Here is a 19,145-nt window from a genome sequence, read left to right as displayed (position 1 = left end):
GGATAATAGCACTTCCCTACCTCATAAGAGTGTTGTAAGCACATGTTCCTTAATATTTGTGAGGCACATCAAAGAATAAGCCTATTATAATAAACATTCTTTGCTGTAAAACTTCAACTGGAAGAATAATAAACAACATTGCTAAACATCTGTAGAGAAATAAGTGTTACATCAAAGTGATATTCCTCATAGGTTTAAAAGCTGAACATGGAACAGATTTCCTCACTTTATTCATTGCAAAAAGTGCTTAAATGTAAGATTCCACACTGATGAATATATTCTGCATCTCACAGTTTGGGTAAGTACCATATAGGACCATAGAAATGACTATATTCCAGCTGCAGCCTGAGGTCCATGTACCAGTGTATCATATCTCCAACTGTAGCCAGTACCAAATGTTTCATGGGAATGTAAAAGTAACCTTGAAATGGACAATTATGGAATAACTTGATGATAGAGAAAGTTCTTTATTAACAACATCACTAATGGTATGTCTACACTGCAATTAGACACCCGCAGCGCAGCTGACTCGGGCTCGCAGGGCTTGAGCTAAGGGGCTGTTTAATTGCAGTGTAAATGTTTGGGCTTGGGCTGCAGCCTGACCTCTGGGACACTCCCACCTCACAGAGTCCTAGATCCTAGTGTCCTGCTTGAGCCCAAACGTCTACACCATAATTAAACAGTCCTACAAGCCGAAGCCTGAGTCAGCTTGCAAGGGTCCATTGTGGGTTTTTAATTGCAGTATAAACATACCCTAAGTCAGGGGTCAGCAACCTTTCAAAAGTGGTGTGCCGAATCTTCATTTATTCACTCTAATTTAAGGTTTTGCATGCCAGTAATACATTTTAACGTTTTTAGAAGGTCTCTTTCTATAAGTCTATAATATATAACTAAACTATTGTTGTATGTAAAGTAAATAAGGTTTTAAAAATGTTTAAGAAGCTTCATTTAAAATTAAATTAAAATGCAGAGCCCCCCGGACCGGTGGCCAGGACCCGGGCAGTGTGAGTGCCACTGAAAGTCAGCTCGTGTGCTGCCTTCGGCACGCATGCCATAGGTTGCCTACCTCTGCCCTCAGTGTTTGACTTAAGTAGATACCACTTATCTAGTTCTATTTCTAATGTAACTGTGGATGTTCTCATCAGGTTTATAACTATCTATTAGTTTCTTAATCCAACTAAGATCTGTACACTGAAATTGTACATTATATAAAGAAGTATTTCTCTTTATCAGTTTTAAAATTGTTGGCTTTCAGTTTAATTGAATGCCCTCTTGTTGTTGTATTATAAGAAGCTAAATAGGAGTGCCCAATTTCTCTTCAATGCACCACTCACTATTTTGTACACCTCTATCATGTGCCCTCTTATTTGTCTCCTCTGCAAATTAAATAGTTCCCCTCTATTCAGTCTTTTCCTATGGAAATCTTTAATGCCTCTAATAATTTTGGTAACCCATATCTGGAACCATTCTGTTTCTGTTCTATCCTTTCTGAAATATAGTTATCTATATAGAACTAGATACAGTATTCCCTTTTACATAAGAGATTCTAATATGATCAGTGTTATTTTCTAACCCATTCTTCATACATCTGATCATTTTGTTTGCTTTTTTGACCACGACTAGACATCGAGCATATGTTTTCATGCAGCTGTCTACAAATCTGCAGAAGAGAAGAACAAGGGGGGAATTGATAGCTGCTTTCAACTACCTGAAAGGGGGTTCCAAAGAGGATGGATCTAGACTGTTCTCAGTGGTACCAGATGACAGAACAAGGAGTAATGGTCTCAAGTTGCAGTGGGGGAGCTTTAGGTTGGATATTAGGAAAAACTTTTTCACTAGGAGGGTGGTGAAGCACTGGAATGGGTTACCTAGGGAGGTGGTGGAATCTTCTTCCTTAGAGGTTTTTAAGGTCAGGCTTGATGAAGCCCTGGCTGGGATGATTTAGTTGGGGATTAGGTCCTGCTTTGATCAAGGGGTTGTACCAGATGACCTCCTGAGGTCCCTTCCAACCCTGATATTCTATGATTCTATGATAAATGACACTCAAGTCTTTTTCCTGAGAAGTTGTAAATATTCTGTAGCAGTTGATATGGTGCTGTAGCTACTCTTAAGAATGCAAGTATAATTATTGCAAAAAAAAATATTCACCACCAGACACCACCTCTGATGGTGTCTGCAATTACAATAAATTTAATATGCTCTGTTTTGGCTAGGATTTATGCCGCCAGCTTTTTCTGTATATATTCATAGCTTATATATTGGATATAGAGAGAAGAGAATAACATCTAAATGCAAGTACTTTGTCCCTCTATATTCTCATTCTTGTTAGAACAAAATGGCTGAAGAGAATTTTCATGAAATTTTCAATTGCCTGCTTTTGGTATCTGACACCATCCTTTGAAAAATGACATGAATGTATAGAAAAGTAGAGCCTCATTATAATACAAATGGAGAGCATCTTTGTATCATAAAATTTTAAGTCTGAAATGCTCAGGCATTTAGGACTTTACATAAATCTGAGTGATGGCAGATACGCTAATGATCATCTGAGCATACGCTGGCTCAGTTTAAATGAATCTACTTGACTTTATTTTCTTTGCAGACCACAGATGACATCCTGGTGGCCTCGGCTGAATGTCCCAGTGATGACGAGGATATTGATCCCTGTGAGCCGAGCTCAGGTGGGTTAGGTTAGTCAACTTCTTTATTCCTTTCTTTTATTTCATATTTGCATGCTGTAGTCACAAAAAGAATCTGAACTGGCAAATCTTTTCTTAAGCAGTGGGTAGAGATTGGATGACGTGCCTTCACTTATATACTTATAATATAGCCAATCCTCTCTGTTGGCAAGGAGACAATTTGCAAAGCTAGCTGATGGGAGCAAGTTGTTGGTACTCCTGAGCTGAACACCCTTACAATGTGGTAAGGATTCAACAGTGCCCTCCAGTGCTCATGTGTAACTGTGAACATATATATATATAAATATTCACACACATACATATATATATATATATATATATATATATATATATATATATATATAAAAAATGGGATTAAATGATATATTCTGTCTCCAAAAGGAAAAACATTTACCACAATTTTGAAAGAAACAAACTCCTCAATAAATTTGTTTTTAAAAGGAATATTATAGCTCATAACCTTAAAAGTAATCCAGCTGTCATATTGAAGTAATGTGAACTTTTTCCTTGAATGTGGTGGGTGTGAATTGTTCTTTTATCATCTCTTTTGAATGGATACCTGATTGTTCAGTATTTGTCACAGCTCTTATTATTAACTAGGACTGTGTATTGGTTCCATTTAACTTGTCAGTCATCTTAGATGACTTGGTAATATCTCAGTACTTGCAGTAACATAGTTTAGTTATCTGAAGTAAAATGGGTAAAATGTTATGTGACGCTGTATGCAGTCTAAGTGTAAACAGAGGAAACTTGAACAATGGCTTGTATATTAAGGTGAATAACAAAAAGGGGCACTTCATCTTTGGTACATTAAGAGCAACTAGATAGGAAACACAATGATTATTTTTCTTCACCCTAAAAGATTTTTATGTCTGGTCAAAAAAGAGAGGGCAGCTTTGGCCTCAGACATAGATGTGCATTTCCCATTGAAGTCATATAGAGCCACATGCTCTCATTCAAGGTAAGTTTCAGTAAAGGTGAATGAGGTTGTAGCCTGTGCCTGTCCTAGTGATTGTGGTTGTTGTAGTCACCTCCTTCCTTGGTAGTCAGTGGGAAGATGAACCCTATGGAATGACAGACTAGGTCATTAAAGAACTTGTATGTGACAAGTTGGTCTGCTAAGGTTTAAAGTGGGGTAAGACACCCTGGGTCACAGTTCCTGTTCCTTCAAAGGATTCTGCTTTATGTTAAGGAACACCAGTCTATGGCGAGAGAGATGAAATACCAAGGCTAAAGTACTAGTACTTTCCAAATGACTAATGCATCAGCTTGAAAATTCCTGCTCTTTTCAGAACACCATTTTACTTGCAAAGGTGCTATAAATCATGGGCAGGACACACAGGCACTGAGGCTAGAGTTTCTGTACACTTCAGAGTGAAAATAAATTTCCACGATTTATTCTGGTATTTCCTTCTTATTTTCAAATTCTTGAGGATAGGAACTCTGTCATTTGCCCATCATGGATCAACACTATATAACATTCTTCTCTTTTGTGGCTCTTAGCTCATCCCTGGCCAGCTGCTAAATTAGGTCTATGCAATCAGGCAGTGCTGTCCCATTAGCAAATTCAAGCCTGGGTGACCACTCTACGTCTGTGATCTAGTGTTAAAACACTTGCCTGCCCCCCTTGAAGGAAACAATAGCAGTGAAAATGTATGTACAGTGTCTCAGTCCTACAGCTGAAATTTTACCATCAGTCACTGACAGATCAGACAGAAATGTTATTTTAATCCGGGGGCACAAGGCTGCAGATCTCACAAATCTTACTGGGCCTGGAGCCTTGCATACTCATTTAGCTGGTGCGGGTAGGGGAGGCATGAGTGAAATAAAGCTTTGTGACAAGTTATCATTTCTATCCTAATTATGGCCCAGAAGTGAATACAAATGTTGGTGTTTGTACACAGTCTTGCTGATAGCTTTATGTCCATCAGCTTTTCTATTTCTTCTGATCAATCATCATCAAACAATGCTATTAATTTTCTGTTTGTTTAAGAACAGTTTCACTTTTTCATTTGTTGCATTCTCAATTGCGAGTGCTTTAAAAATATTTCTGGATTAGTGCAATGCTAGAAATCATGTTCTCCAAAATGCCCATTATCTTGACTATTTTATGCATGATAGATAATATTATCCACATCCATACATGAGTTCCCCTCCATACTCTGCAATTCCTCAAAGAGTTGCCCATCTTCCTCTCTCCATCCAGCTGTTGGCCTGGTCCTGTCCCCTTTTAGGGCAGCATGGGCCAAAGGAGTTTCTGTAGGCCTAAGCAGCAGTAACTCCCCAGCACAGCTCCCTTTCAGGCAGATTGTAATGGCCTTACCTACCCTGAATAGCACCTTATTCTATGAGCCTCACTGATTTCAATGAGACTACTATCTGTGGAACAGAGTACTATTCAGTGTGAACAGGAGTATTGCAGTCTGGCCCCCAGTGTTGACTGCCTAGGACTTGTGGGAGGGAAATGCAGTGCTTTTATGATCTTATCATGAGTCTTGTGATATTTGGTGATTGTCTTAAAGCCCCAATGGCTGGGGAAACAAAAGGAGATTGCATGAGATTTCATTTAATCAAAAAGTGTTCTGCCCTTGAAAAGCTTGAAAACAGTAGCAAGTGCAGCCTAAAGGCTCAGAAACCAGAAGGCAAAGAAAAGAACTCCCATATTACTATTATTACTAGAAATTTTCTGATTTTTAAGTCAATCTCATGATTTGGGAGAGGGCTGATTCTTGATTTTTGAAAGCTTGGGGTTGGCAATATTTTTAAATGGGTTCCTCCTGCCCTCTGGAGCTGGCATGGTTGAGGTCTCTCCCCTCAAATGACTGTAGATACTGGGGTTGCTTCACAGAGAGGTTCATTGCTGCTCTGCTCATCTTTTCTAGTATCTGCTTTTGTGAAGCGGAGGGTGTGTGTTTCAGGATAATATGTTCTTATCTCCTGGCATCATTTTCAGACGCTTGTGGGCTGAGATCCCATTAAATTTCTTCTCTGGCTCTCTGACATCCATTCAGCCAGGGAAGGACCCACATTAGCGTAACGGAGAGAGGGGAGACAATGTGGCATAATTGGAACTCCCAAGAGGACATGGAGCTTGCACATCAGGGATGCTGTGACAATGGACAGGGACCACACTCAGCTGAAGTGTACTGATCGAGCCATATGAGGATGTTTACATAATGTTTGCTCGTAATTTCCCTAGTTTAAGCCAAAGCTCTTAGTTCCACTCATGCACACGTCTTTTTTTAAACGCTCATTGAATAAATGCTGTAACAGCATGGTCTTTCTAGAACTAGGAGAGATCCATCCAAAAAATAACAACAACAACAAAAAAACCCTCTTTAATGCTAAGGTCTACAAATTGGATTACAAAATCTTCTATAAATGAAAAGGAAATGGTGACAGCCTGCTCTACATACAGCTGATGGTTATTATAAACATATTGATTGAGTTAAATTATTGATTAACTAGATTTATTTTAAAACTGGGGCTTCATCTCCTGAGAGAAATGTGTTGCAGAGTTCAGGGCTGCTAGCTAGCTCTGGTGTATCACCATCAGCTTTGCTTTCTGTGAACCTGTCTTCTAAATAATAAATGTGGGTATGTGACTTGCAACAAATTTCATATGGGATATAAAAATGTAGCAAAGATTAGGAGCTGCTAAACTGCAATCCCATAAACATGTCTAGAACACAAAGTCACAAAAATTATAATTGCAGATTTCACTGTGGTGTACAAACTGCTAAATGTGCCATAATTGGATGAAGTCATAACAAATTTATTAGCATGCAAAACTTAGTGAACATATTTTATTTGCATTATGTTTAGCAAGGAAAGGCAACATGTTATGTTTTCTACAATATATTCTCACCCCCTTCCCCTCTGCAATCATTACTTACCCCAAATAATAATAATAATAATAATAATAATATCCTCTAAATTTCCCTGGCTGCTTCATCCAATAAATGAAGTAATAAAGCATAAAACACTTCATAATTTTGTTTTGTATGCAAGTTGTGAAAAATTTTGTTTCCTAGAAACCAGTCCAAAAAAGAAGGCCCAGAATAGTCTGCTAATTCCACCTGATGAGCTGTGAAGTGATGGCTGGCAAATCTCCACTTTGCACATTAAAGGCTTTGTTCTACCTTCTCCCAGGCCCTGTGCAGACCACAGCTTTCTATAGAGTTTCAATTAGGAATAGCACCACACAGCTCATTTGATCCAATTATAATGGGCTGGAATTTAGTGTGCAGCTACTGAAGCTTTCACACACAAAAAAAAATGTAAAGAGGTGAATATGTGTCCAAAATGGGTCAAATAAAAGCAAAGCCACTTTAGCTATTCGAGGTATTGGATCAGATGAGCAGAGTTAAAAATGTTGGGCTCAATTCTAAATTAGGCCCATTGATATGTGTCACTGGGTGTCTTGGAAAAAAGAGTGTCAGCTGGTGCAAGTGTGTGGACATGCTGTAACAATTTTTAAGCTACCTGCAGATAACAATGCTTATATTAGAATTGATCCTCAACACTTCAAAGCCTCATCACAAATGGGATTGGTAAAGGTGTCACTTGGCTGTTTTAACGACTGCAACCAGAATATACAGGAGTGGGAGCATTGGCGGGGTCATATTTCCAAGTGAAAACTTCTTTGTATTAGAATTATAGAATCATAGAAGATTAGGGTTGGAAGAGACCTCAGGAGGTCATCTAGTCCAACCCCCTGCTCAAAGCAGGCCCAACCCTAACTAAATCATCCCAGCCAGGGCTTTGTCAAGCCAGGCTTTAAAAACTTCTAAAGATGGAGATTCCACCACCTCCCTAGGGAACCCATTCCAGTGCTTCACCACCCTCCTAGTGAAATAGTTTTTCCTAATATCCAACCTAGACCTCCCCCACTACAACTTGAGACCATTGCACCTTGTTCTGTCTTCTGCCACCTCTGAGAACAGTCTAGCTCAGGGGTCGGCAACCTTTGGCACGTGGCCCATCAGGCTAATCCACTGGCGGGCTGCGAAACATTTTATTTACATTGTCCGTCCACAGGCATGGCCCCCCACAGCTCCTAGTGGCCACGGTTCACCATTCCTGGCCAATGGGAGCTGTGGGAAGCCATCATCAGCTAGTTTTTAGGGCCCCTTTTCAACACTGATTCCTTGTTCAGACAGAGGAATAGGATTAGTGATTTACATGTTATCATGTGAGGATCCAACATGTGGAGAGAGACACTAGGGACTCAATCCTGCAAGGTGCTGAGCACTCTGGCCCCAATCTAGCAAAGTACATAAGTGTGTGCTTACTTTCATACATCTTGGCTGGAGTGTTCAGAACCTTGCAGGAAGTAGACCCAGTAGTGAAGGATATGGAGGCAGTGGATTGTCAAACATCAAAAGTGGAAGCACTACTATTAACAGCTGGTCTACCAGCTTATTTCAGTGAATCCAGGTAGTTCTCATGGTAATGTCTTTGTCTTGGAGGCAGAATAGTGTGTGTGGTATGCAGTGCACATTCGTTACTTCCTACCTGCCTACATTTCCCCTGCAGGTCAGTTAAATAGCATAAGAGATGGATTAAAAACCATAACCCCAATCTGAATACCAACAAATTTTGAGTTGTGGATCCAGTTCCAGACTTCACTTGATCCCTCTTTCTCTAATAAACAGAACCTAAATCCTGACTCTGAACAGCCTGAGTTCATCTCTAAACATGTTTTGTTTTTCATTTCCTATCACTAATTGTTGAGTTGCTGTGCACTAATAAACAGTTAGTAAGACATGATGATGTGATTGACATAATCACTAATTAGGGGTAGTTTAAGATGTGAGGAGGATATTGGTGCAAATCTTGTAAAAATCTGCTGTCATTATTGGAGTATTTATGTACAGTTACCAAAAAAAGGGGGGGGGGGGAATCCATATCCCTATGCCTGGCATCCCCACTCAAGTACATCATCCAAAAGCCAAAGAGGTGCATTCATATATTCAGGGAAAGTCATCCATTTTGCTACACAGAAGAAATGAAGTCAGAGAAAAGAAGCAATGCACATTTCCGTGAAAAGAAGAAAGCAGAATCCTAAAAACAAGACACAGTTCAGTCTGAGCCTGATTTTAAAACTCCCTAAAGTTAAAATCCTAGCTAGTCATTTTTCAGAGTGTTACATATTTTGGGTCAAATTCTGCTCACTCCAGTTTAAGTAACACCGGGTTTGAGTGAGATCAGAATCAGGCTCACTGCAGGGAAATTATGACTCATGATCTTTATGGCTCAAGACATTTAAGAGCATTCATGCTCCAATCAAATTATATTGCATTTTTTGTGGGTTGCCAATATTTAAAAAAAAAGATCACTAAGTTACTATTGAACCAAGCTTATTAAATGTGTTCACTGTAATAAGCACACATGCATACGCACCTGTAGCACAGCCTGAGTATTTTGCTTTGCGTGGGCAGCTCCACTGGGGCAGGAGGCGAGGGAGGATTGGGGTTGGTATTCACCTCACCTACATGGGACTCCAGCAAATGGGACACACACATACACCAAAAAGATGGTCCCTGTCCAGAAGTGTTTACAACCCAAGTAATTTATACCATTTCCCATAAATTCTCTGCAAATTAGACAAAAGCTTTATTCTGTCTTTATGGTAGTTTGTACAAATCAGCCATATTATAAACAGTGAATCAGCACAAATGGACACATTAGACAATGCTGCTGAAGGAGTTAATTCTTGCCCTACCAAGAAAGAAGGCTATATTTCTTCTTTAAAACCATGGAAAATAACATACTTCTGTGACTCAGGTGTGAGGGAATTCAAAGTCAGAGCTGTTATAGATTGTGCTGTTATCTAGGATATCTTGATTGGAATATGGATAGAGCCCTTAATTCAGATAAAGGACCAAATCATGCTTCCCACTCTATAGCCCCGTTCCTGGAAATCACATAAGCAGCTGAAATCATGTGTTTAAGTCCCATTGACTTACTTCAATGGAACTTAATTATGTTCTTTAGTGCTTTCCTGAATCAGGGCTCATGAGATAAAAGGTCCTACACATAGCAAATGAATATGATTCCTCATGTTCTTTAGGAGCAGGAGTGATTTTAGAAGCCCTCACCTTGCCTGCATAATATGAAACCAACTCCATGGGAGTTAGATGAGGTAGGCACTAACTGTGTTAGCGTCTGGGAGCATATTCCAGCCTTGAGGATGTGGTAGGGCTGTCATTCTGTAACCAGCAGGGAGGAGGGTTTCTGCCCCCAGTCCTGTTACTTGGGCAATGTACTGGGAAGAAGATTTGGCTCAAAATCCATTAAGGGGTTGATATGTAATACCCATTTTCTGGAAGATGTATCGTTTCTATGCTTCCTCTAGGAAACATCACCCCTTTCTCAGAAAACACTGACATCAGCCCATAGGCAGCTGCTCTGCCGTCCTCCTCATCCTAACAGTTGTTGAGGGGGTGGGGATTTTAAATAAAAAGAATTAAAATTCATACATTTGAAACAGAAAAAGAAAAAGGAAAGAACAAGAGGAAGGAGATGCTACAGAAAGACATCCAGAATTCTTTACTAATATTACCCTTAAAATGTAGAGAAACAACAATAAAACAAAAAGGCAGAGAGCAACTTAATTCATTTAAAGTATATGAGGCAGAGAGCTTTGAGCCATAAAGATAGAATTGTTATCTTGAGAGAAAGAGAAACAAGTCTGACGCAAAGCACAGCAATTATTGAGTGAAGCACAGCATCGATCTTAAAGCAAATGCTCACTACCACCTGCCTGTGGATACATGACCATGGTCTCTTAGAGGAAGCAATTTTGCTTTGCATCAGGTAATAAAATGATTTGTATCACAATGTACAGTGCATGTACAACTAAAATATGAGAGTAGGGATTGTGTCATTAAAAACCTTTTGCAATTCTTTATTATTAACCAGTAAATGAATGTACCTGTATCTTCATAGCATTCAGAGTCAGATGCATTCATCATTCATGGAATAGGACAGTAGGAATTACTTGTGTTTACAATCCACGTGTCATCTAGAATTAAAATCTACAGGATTTATTTCTAAGAAAGAGGATAATTGGTACTTATTTTTATTTAATTTCATTTCTGCCTTATCTGGATGTGTTTTGCTAACATATTTTAGATATATAGCATTGGACAGGCTTTGACGTGCTTCATAGTTGGTTAATTATGTAGAATCCATCTCTCTATCAATCTGTCTTTCTGTTTTTATCTTATTTACCTTTGTTTGTAATAGCACATTTGTGACTGAGTGAGAGGTCTCTATCCAATTAATCTTCCCCATTATTGGGACATGAAAACTTGTCCACTCTGGCATCTTTGTTGGCCATCTCAGCAACAGGTCAGTGACCTCCAGTGAAGAATGATCTATACTTTCACTCCTGAAAAAGTAGGGTGATCCTTCCAGGTCAGGAAGGAGGCACATTGGCAGGGGAGCATAAGGAAGCATGCATTGCCATTGTCCATGCCACTACATGAATCTGCAGATAAACAGAGAAATTCAGTCTTCCAGTACTTTTCATAAATGCTAAATACACTGATATGACCATGAAATGATCTTCTAGGTCTGTAATTATCTCAGATGTTGTGTAAAACTAGAAGTCACTGTGGGTCAAATCCCTAGTCTTGGCACAGATAAACCTTCCTTTGATTCAGTGAAGTTTTGTCTGATTAAATAAAGGGTGGGGGGGGGGAGGGAAAGGAGTTTGCTTAAGTATGGTCTATGAATCTGATCCAATCTCATAACAATCAGTGGAATGGGTCCAATTGACTCCCATGGAAATTAGGTCAGTCTCTGTGTAAGGACTGCAAGATCTGGCCCTTATTAGAAGTCAAACAAAAGCTAGAAATTGTTTCCCTCAAAGTTGAGAAGTGTGAGCAACAAGGGTGATATCGTGGTTGGAGTCTGCTATAGACCACCAGACCAGGGGGATGCGGTGGATGAGGCTTTCTTCTGGCAACTAGCAGAAGTTGCTAGATCGCAGGCGCTGGTTCTCATGGGAGACTTTAATCACCCTGATATCTGCTGGGAGAGCAATACAGCGGTGCACAGACAATCCAGGAAGTTTTTGGAAAGTGTAGGGGACAATTTCCTAGTGCAGGTGCTGGAGGAACCAACTAGGGGCAGAGCTTTTCTTGACCTGCTGCTCACAAACAGGGAAGAATTAGTAGGGAAAGCAAAAGTGGACGGGAACCTGGGAGGCAGTGACCATGAGATGGTCGAGTTCAAGATCCTGACACAAGGAAGAAAGGAGAGCAGCAGAATACGGACCCTGGACTTCAGAAAAGCAGACTTTGACTCCCTCAGGGAACAGATGGGCAGGATCCCCTGGGAGAATAACATGAAGGGCAAAGGGGTCCAGGAGAGCTGGCTGTATTTTAAAGAATCCTTATTGTGGTTGCAGGAACAAACCATCCCGATGTGTAGAAAGAATAGTAAATATGGCAGGCGACCAGCTTGGCTAAACAGTGAAATCCTTTCTGATCTTAAATGCAAAAAAGAAGCTTACAAGAAGTGGAAGATTGGACAAATGACCAGGGAGGAGTATAAAAATATTGCTCAGGCATGCAGGAGTGAAATCAGGAAGGCCAAATCACACTTGGAGTTGCAGCTAGCAAGAGATGTTAAGAGTAACAAGAAGGGTTTTTTCAGGTATGTTAGCAGCAAGAAGAAAGTCAAGGAAAGTGTGGGCCCCTTACTGAATGAGGGAGGCAACCTAGTGACCGAGGATGTGGAAAAAGCTAATGTACTCAATGATTTTTTTGCCTCTGTCTTCACGAACAAGGTCAGCTCCCAGACTGATGCACTGGGCAGCACAGTATGGGGAGAAGGTGACCAGCCGTCTGTGGAGAAAGAAGTGGTTCGGGACTATATAGAAAAACTGGACGTGGACAAGTCCATGGGGCCGGATGCACTGCATCTGAGGGTGCTAAAGAAGTTGGCGGATGAGATTGCAGAGCCATTGGCCATTATTTTTGAAAACTCATGGCGATCGGGGGAGGTCCCGGATGACTGGAAAAAAGCTAATGTAGTGCTCATCTTTAAAAAAGGGAAGAAGGAGGATCTGGGGAACTACAGGCCAGTCAGCCTCACCTCAGTCCCTGGAAAAATCATGGAGCAGGCCTCAGGGAATCAATTATGAAACACTTAGAGGAGAGGAAAGCGATCAGGAACAGTCAGCATGGATTCACCAAGGGGAAGTCGTGCGTGACTAACCTAATTGCCTTCTATGATGAGATAACTGGGTCTGTGGATGAGGGGAAAGCACTGGATGTGTTATTCCTTGACTTTAGCAAAGCTTTTGATACGGTCTCCCACAGTATTCTTGCCACCAAGTTAAAGAAGTATGGGCTGGATGAATGGACTGTAAGGTGGATAGATCGTCGGGCTCAACAGGTAGTGATCAATGGCTCCATGTCTAGTTGGCAGCCCTGTTTCAAGTGGAGTGCCTCAAGGTCCTGGGGCCGGTTTTGTTTAATATCTTTATTAATGATCTGGAGGATGGTGTGGACTGCACTCTCAGCAAGTTTGCAGATGACACTAAACTAGGAGGCGTGGTAGATACACTAGAGGGTAGGGATCGGATACAGAGGGACCTAGACAAATTAGAGGATTGGGCCAAAAGAAACCTGATGAGGTTCAACAAGGACAAGTGCAGAGTCCTGCACTTAGGATGGAAGAATCCCATGCACAGCTACAGACTAGGGACCGAATGGCTAGGTTCTGCAGAAAAGGACCTAGGGGTCACAGTGGATGAGAAGCTGGATATGAGTCAACAGTGTGCTCTTGTTGCGAAGAAGGCTAACGGCATTTTGGGCTGTATAAGTAGGGGCACTGCCAGTAGATCGAGGAACGTGATCGTTCCCCTTTATTCAACCTTGGTGAGGCCTCATCTGGAATACTGTGTCCAGTTTTGGGCCCCACACCACAAGAAGGATGTGGAAAAATTGGAAAGAGTCCAGCGGAGGGCAACAAAAATGATTAGGGGTCTCGAGCACATGACTTATGAGGAGAGGCTGAGGGAACTGGGATTGTTTAGTCTGCAGAAGAGAAGAATGAGGGGGGATTTGATAGCAGCCTTCAACTACCTGAAGGGGGGTTCCAAAGATGATGGAGCTCGGCTGTTCTCAGTGGTGGCAGATGACAGAACAAGGAGCAATGGTTTCAAGTTGCAGTGGGGGAGGTCTAAGTTGGATATTAGGAAACACTATTTCACTAGGAGGGTGGTGAAACACTGGAATGCATTACCTAGGGAGGTGGTGGAGTCTCCTTCCTTGGAGGTTTTTAAGGCCCGGCTTGACAAAGCCCTGGCTGGGATGATTTAGTTGGGAATTGGTCCTGCTTCGAGCAGGGGGTTGGACTAGATGACCTCTTGAGGTCCCTTCCAACCCTGATATTCTATGATTCTATGAAATTATGTTTTCTATTTGTAGGACTGGTCTTTTAAAATAATTGTAAGATTCTGTTCCCTTGAATCAAACTATAGAGTGTTTAGTTTGTTAGGTCTAAATTACTGAGTTGCTGCAGCTTCTTTGAAATTAAATGATGCATTACTAGAGGCTTAAGCACATAGAAAATTAATGCAGATATATTGTTTCCCTCAAGCAACACTTTGATATTACTCCTAAAGCTGATTGGCTATGTCTAATGCATATATTTTCTTATGCACTGGATTGTTTGGCCCAAACAATCTCCTAGCAGCAGTGAAACAATGTTACCATTACCATGTAATGTGTATATGTATGTGTTTGTGAAATGAAACCTTTCCCCATTCCCATTTGTTATTACCCTTGCTTTGACTGATGTGTTAATACAAGAATTAGAATGCTTTGTCAATTAGTATTGTAAAGTTTATAGCTGAGGTACTGGGCCTGAATTGTTACTACTTTGCACAATTTCCATGCCAAGGTATCTCCACTGGCACAAAGTTGGAGTAATGCAGTGGTGAATCAGAGCATTAAGCATTCATAATAAATTTACTTTGTTTCAGACACTGTTTGGAAGAAGGAAGGGTTAGAACAGTGAGAGTTTGGGGAAACTATCCAGAAAGTCGCCAAAATAAAATCTTGCCAAGTGAACAAAGATATTAGTAATAACAGACAAGGGAGAAATTAGAGGTGAGAATGGAGGCAGTGAGAGTAGACTTCTTGCTGGTATTTAACATCAGAAACACTAACATTTTTTAGAATAGACGGAAAGCAGCAAAAGTAAGGCAGATGCTAGAGAGAGAGAAAACCAAATGAAAATAATGAGAAGAAACACCAGATCTAATTCTCATTTGTACCACTTTAAGGCCTCTTTACACTCTCAGAGCAGTGTAAAAAAGCCTTAAAGAATCAGGCCAATGGATGCCAACATCTACTAGGGACAGGAAGACTTCAGGGCATTCGCTCACAGTTGCCGAGAAGGATATTGCTCTCTGCTCTAGCACATCAAGCTCAGCACATGAACCAGAATCATTACTTTCTCTGCATCCCAAGTTTTCCTTACTAAATTACACCCACAAATTGTACATGAGCATATGCAGAACCCATATTTACAACTATAGCTACCTGTTTTATGGTTATGTGATAGGGTGTACTTTTCCGGCACTGGACAAGCAGAGGTTAACCCTGTACTTTGAACAGAGGAAGCCACGCCACCTCACCCATGCTGGGCACGCTCCAACTGGAGTGTCAGTATAAAAGGGAGTAGCCCAGCTCAGTCAGGGCTGACCTCCGAAGAGAGAGGACACATGCTGCAGGCTCCCACCAAGGTCCAGAAAGACACTCAGCTACCTGCAGACGCCCAGGGGACATTGGAACCATCGGGAGCTTCACAGGCCACAGACCCTGGAGACCCAGGAGACCTACAGACCATGCCACTGGAAGACACAGTAGGAAGTAGCTCAGGGGAACTAGACATTGATCTGGTTGTAAGACCAGGAACTAAGTCAGCGTTTTTTGGTTAGATCCCTGCTGACCCAGTGGCGAATACACTTGCCACTGTCGGGGCCCTGGGCTGGGACCCGGTGGAGTAGGGAGGGCCTGGGTCCCCCTACCCTGGCCAACAGCCATCCCCCAGTAGCCATCAAACTGTGCAGCCCTGCGAGGAAGTGCAGCCATATTGACTCAAGCCACTAGGCCACACCACCCTGTGGGGAAGGACAGCCATATTGGCTCTAGCCCCTAGACCATACTATCCTGAGGCTAAGGATGGTCTGATGGACTCAGCCGTGGGGCTATAACACCTCTTTCCCCTCTCCACAGGGCGACAGGGTATACTTGCATCAGGACAGGGTGCAAATATAAGGTGCTTGCAAATTGTGTATGAGAGCCCTTTTCTTCCTGTCTGTACTGTATACTTTCTCTGTATTCCAACATTATAATAGAACATCTAGAGTGGGGCGTGCGTACGTGAGTACTAGCACTCAAGCTATATATAATATCTAAGGCACAGATGTTTACCTTTACATGTAATAGCTTCCTAGTGATAGCAAGATTTACAGGGAATCACCCACAGTTGCAAAGAGGAAAGTACTATCTGTTCCAGCATATCAGGCTCAGCTCCTGAGCTAGAATCATTAGTCGCTCTATACCCTACGTTCTAAGTAACCATCAAATTCTCCACCCTTTACAACAACTACAGATCTGTTCTTCCATGCATAACACCTGCTCCAAGGTTGATTAGTTTTTATTCTCTCTGCACCCTGGATGAGGAAAAGAGAAATGGAGAGAAATCCTGGTCTCATTGAAATCAGTAGCAAAACTCTCATTCACTTCCAAAAGGACTAGGATTTTACCCTGGTCTCTTTTATTATTCAGTAATATAATTTGTGCTCTTTACTTAGATATCAGGCTGGCCATTCTGCAGGAACTGATCTTTTGCTGGAGAGTTCCCCTCTGACATTGAATGCACCCTTAATTGCAGAGTCGTTATTGAGGACTCCATAATATAGACTAGAGCTGGTCAAAAGACCTCGAGGGGGAATCTCAAACTGTTTGAAAATACACTGATGCTTCAGTTTCAAAAATGTCCACTGAGTTTTATTGGAGTTTATTTCATTTTCATTTTTTATCATTTTATAAAATGAGAAATTTTGGAAAATTTAATTTTAATTTCCAAATTTGAAAATATTTTACTATATAAAAGCCACCATTTGACTTTGCTGATCAATCAAAATTGCCAATGCAACCTCTGCTCCTCCCCCATCAAAAAGTGAAGATTGATCAGAATACTAAAAAGGGAAGATACCAATACAAATGACTGAATGTAGAAAAGAAAGAATGATATGATGACTGATGAGGGAACAAACGCAAAGAAAGAAAGGATTGACAACTGAACACAGGAAAGAGTGATTTCATGACAGAAAATAAAAAAAACTGGAGCAGGAGAGAGAGAGGTTTGGAAAGAGAACAAAAACACAAACGAAAAAGAGTTATGATGGACCATACAAATAAAAAGAGGGGAATTAGTTTTCAGTGACAGAGAGTGAAGATGAAATGTGAAGACTGCAACATAAAAGATAAAAAAGTAAAAGCAACAGGCTAATTTTCATTCAAAGTTTCCATCAAAAAACAAAATTAAATTACAATTTAAAAAACAGTTTGGTTTTATGGAAAGTTCTAGTTTAAAAAAGGGCTATTTTTGATTAAAAGTATTTCAGTGTGAAATATTTCACACATCTCTAATATGTATAGTATGCTAAATGTAATGCTAAACACCACATAATCAATATCTTGCACCCACTAATCCATCTCCCCCAGACTTATTTTGACATTCAAAGCTGCTTCAAATAGCAGCCATTAAACAATTAGTAAACATTTCTTCCAGAAATGACACTAACCCAAACTCCAGGGTGGGTAGTCAACAAAAATAAGACATAAACTTCCAAGATTTCTCTTGATCCCTTGTTTGATCCAATATCTTGGAGTCCACTGGTCATAGAAATGAGTGCTTTATTTCTGTGTGTCAAGGCTGGATCCCCACTTTGAACTTTAGGGTACAAATGTAGGGGCCTGCATAAAAACTTCTAAGCTTAACTAGCAGCTTAGCTCTGGTTCCGCTGCCACCATTTCAATTTTTCCCTCCCTGGGAAGCCTTGAAAAACCTTCACCAATTCCCTGGTGAATACAGATCCAAACCCCTTGGATTTTAAAACAAGGAGAAATTAACCATTCCCCCTCCTACCTCCCACCAACTCCTGGTGAATACAGTTCCAACCCCCCTGGGATCTACAACAGGGAGAAATTAACCATCCCCCCTCCTTCCTCCCACCAACTCCTGGTGAATCAAGATCCAAACCCCTTGGATCTTAAAACAAGGAAAAATCAATCAGGTTCTAAAAAGAAAGCTTTTAATTAAAGAAAAAGGTAAAAATCATCTCTGTAAAATCAGTATGGAAATTAACCTTACAGGGTAATCAAACTTAAAGAGCTCAGAGGACTCCCCTCTAGTCTCAGGTTCAAAGTACAGCAAACAAAGATAAACACTCTAGTAAAAGGTACATTTACAAGTTGAGAAAACAAAGGAAAACTAACACGCCTTGCCTGGCTATTTACTTACAAGTTTGAAATAGGAGAGACTTGTTTAGAAAGATGTGGAGAACCTGGATTGATGTCTGGTCCCTCTCAGTCCCGAGAACGAACACACTCCCAAACAAAGAACACAAACAAAAGCCTTCCCCCCCCCAAGATTTGAAAGTATCTTGTCCCCTTATTGGTCCTTTAGGTCAGATGCCAGCCAGGTTACCTGAGCTTCTTAACCCTTTACAGGGAAAAGGATTTTGGAGTCTCTGGCCAGGAGGGATTTTATAGTACTGTACACAGGACAGCTGTTACCCTTCCCTTTATAGTTATGACACCGTGCAAAGAGGAAATTTTTAGTTTTCCAGTGAAACACCCAGCACTTGTTCATAGCTCTGGAAAGTGTCCTGATATTTGGCCTTAAAGCTGGGGCATTTTGATATATAGCAAAGATATTTTAGGTCATTTTTATAGGAGTTTGAAACATATTAGTTCTCTCCCAGTAAGGAATCTGAGTTTACAGGCTATTATACAACAAACCCCCCAATAATTTTTTAAAACATTCTGAAATCATTCCCCTTCCATTCCCCCCTCTCCCTCTCCCGAGAAATGTGTCATATGCAGAATACATGATGGTATGGTCTAGTATAAAAATGTTTTTGGCATGAGATTGGGATGTCCTATGTAACTCATGAGTGGATCCACCATTAATGACAATAAAACCTTTTTATGTTACTATTGTATCACTTTTTCTCACTCTCTCTCTCTCTCTCTCTCTCTCTCACACACACACACACACACACACAGCTTCCATTCTAATTGAATCATTATGCATAAGTCTCATTTTGGAGATTACTGTATAAATCTGCTATGTAGCTAACTGTGTGCTAGCTCTTGCACATGGACTAGATTGTGTCTTTAGGCA

At 40.7% G+C, this 19,145-nt stretch overlaps 1 protein-coding gene across 28 annotated transcripts in view; it reads left to right on the top strand.

Annotated features, from left to right (window-relative positions):
* NRXN1 (neurexin 1) overlaps positions 1–19,145 on the top strand; it is a 1,212,452-nt gene that overhangs the window by 1,184,279 nt on the left and 9,028 nt on the right. For 19 of the 28 annotated variants that reach the window (XM_034764364.1, XM_034764371.1, XM_034764356.1 and 16 more), the window contains one exon: positions 2,603–2,690. In XM_034764364.1, the coding sequence (XP_034620255.1) occupies positions 2,603–2,690 (88 nt within the window). The remainder of the gene's footprint in view (positions 1–2,602; positions 2,691–19,145) is intronic. The other 9 variants (XM_034764365.1, XM_034764372.1, XM_034764363.1 and 6 more) reach the window with 1 other exon arrangement.

Source organism: Trachemys scripta, chromosome 3 (genome assembly GCF_013100865.1).
Source record: "Trachemys scripta elegans isolate TJP31775 chromosome 3, CAS_Tse_1.0, whole genome shotgun sequence".
Classification (NCBI taxonomy): domain Eukaryota; kingdom Metazoa; phylum Chordata; order Testudines; family Emydidae; genus Trachemys; species Trachemys scripta.
The sequence above is the reverse complement of the archived record's forward strand: the minus strand, read 5'-3'. Positions and strand labels throughout refer to the sequence as shown.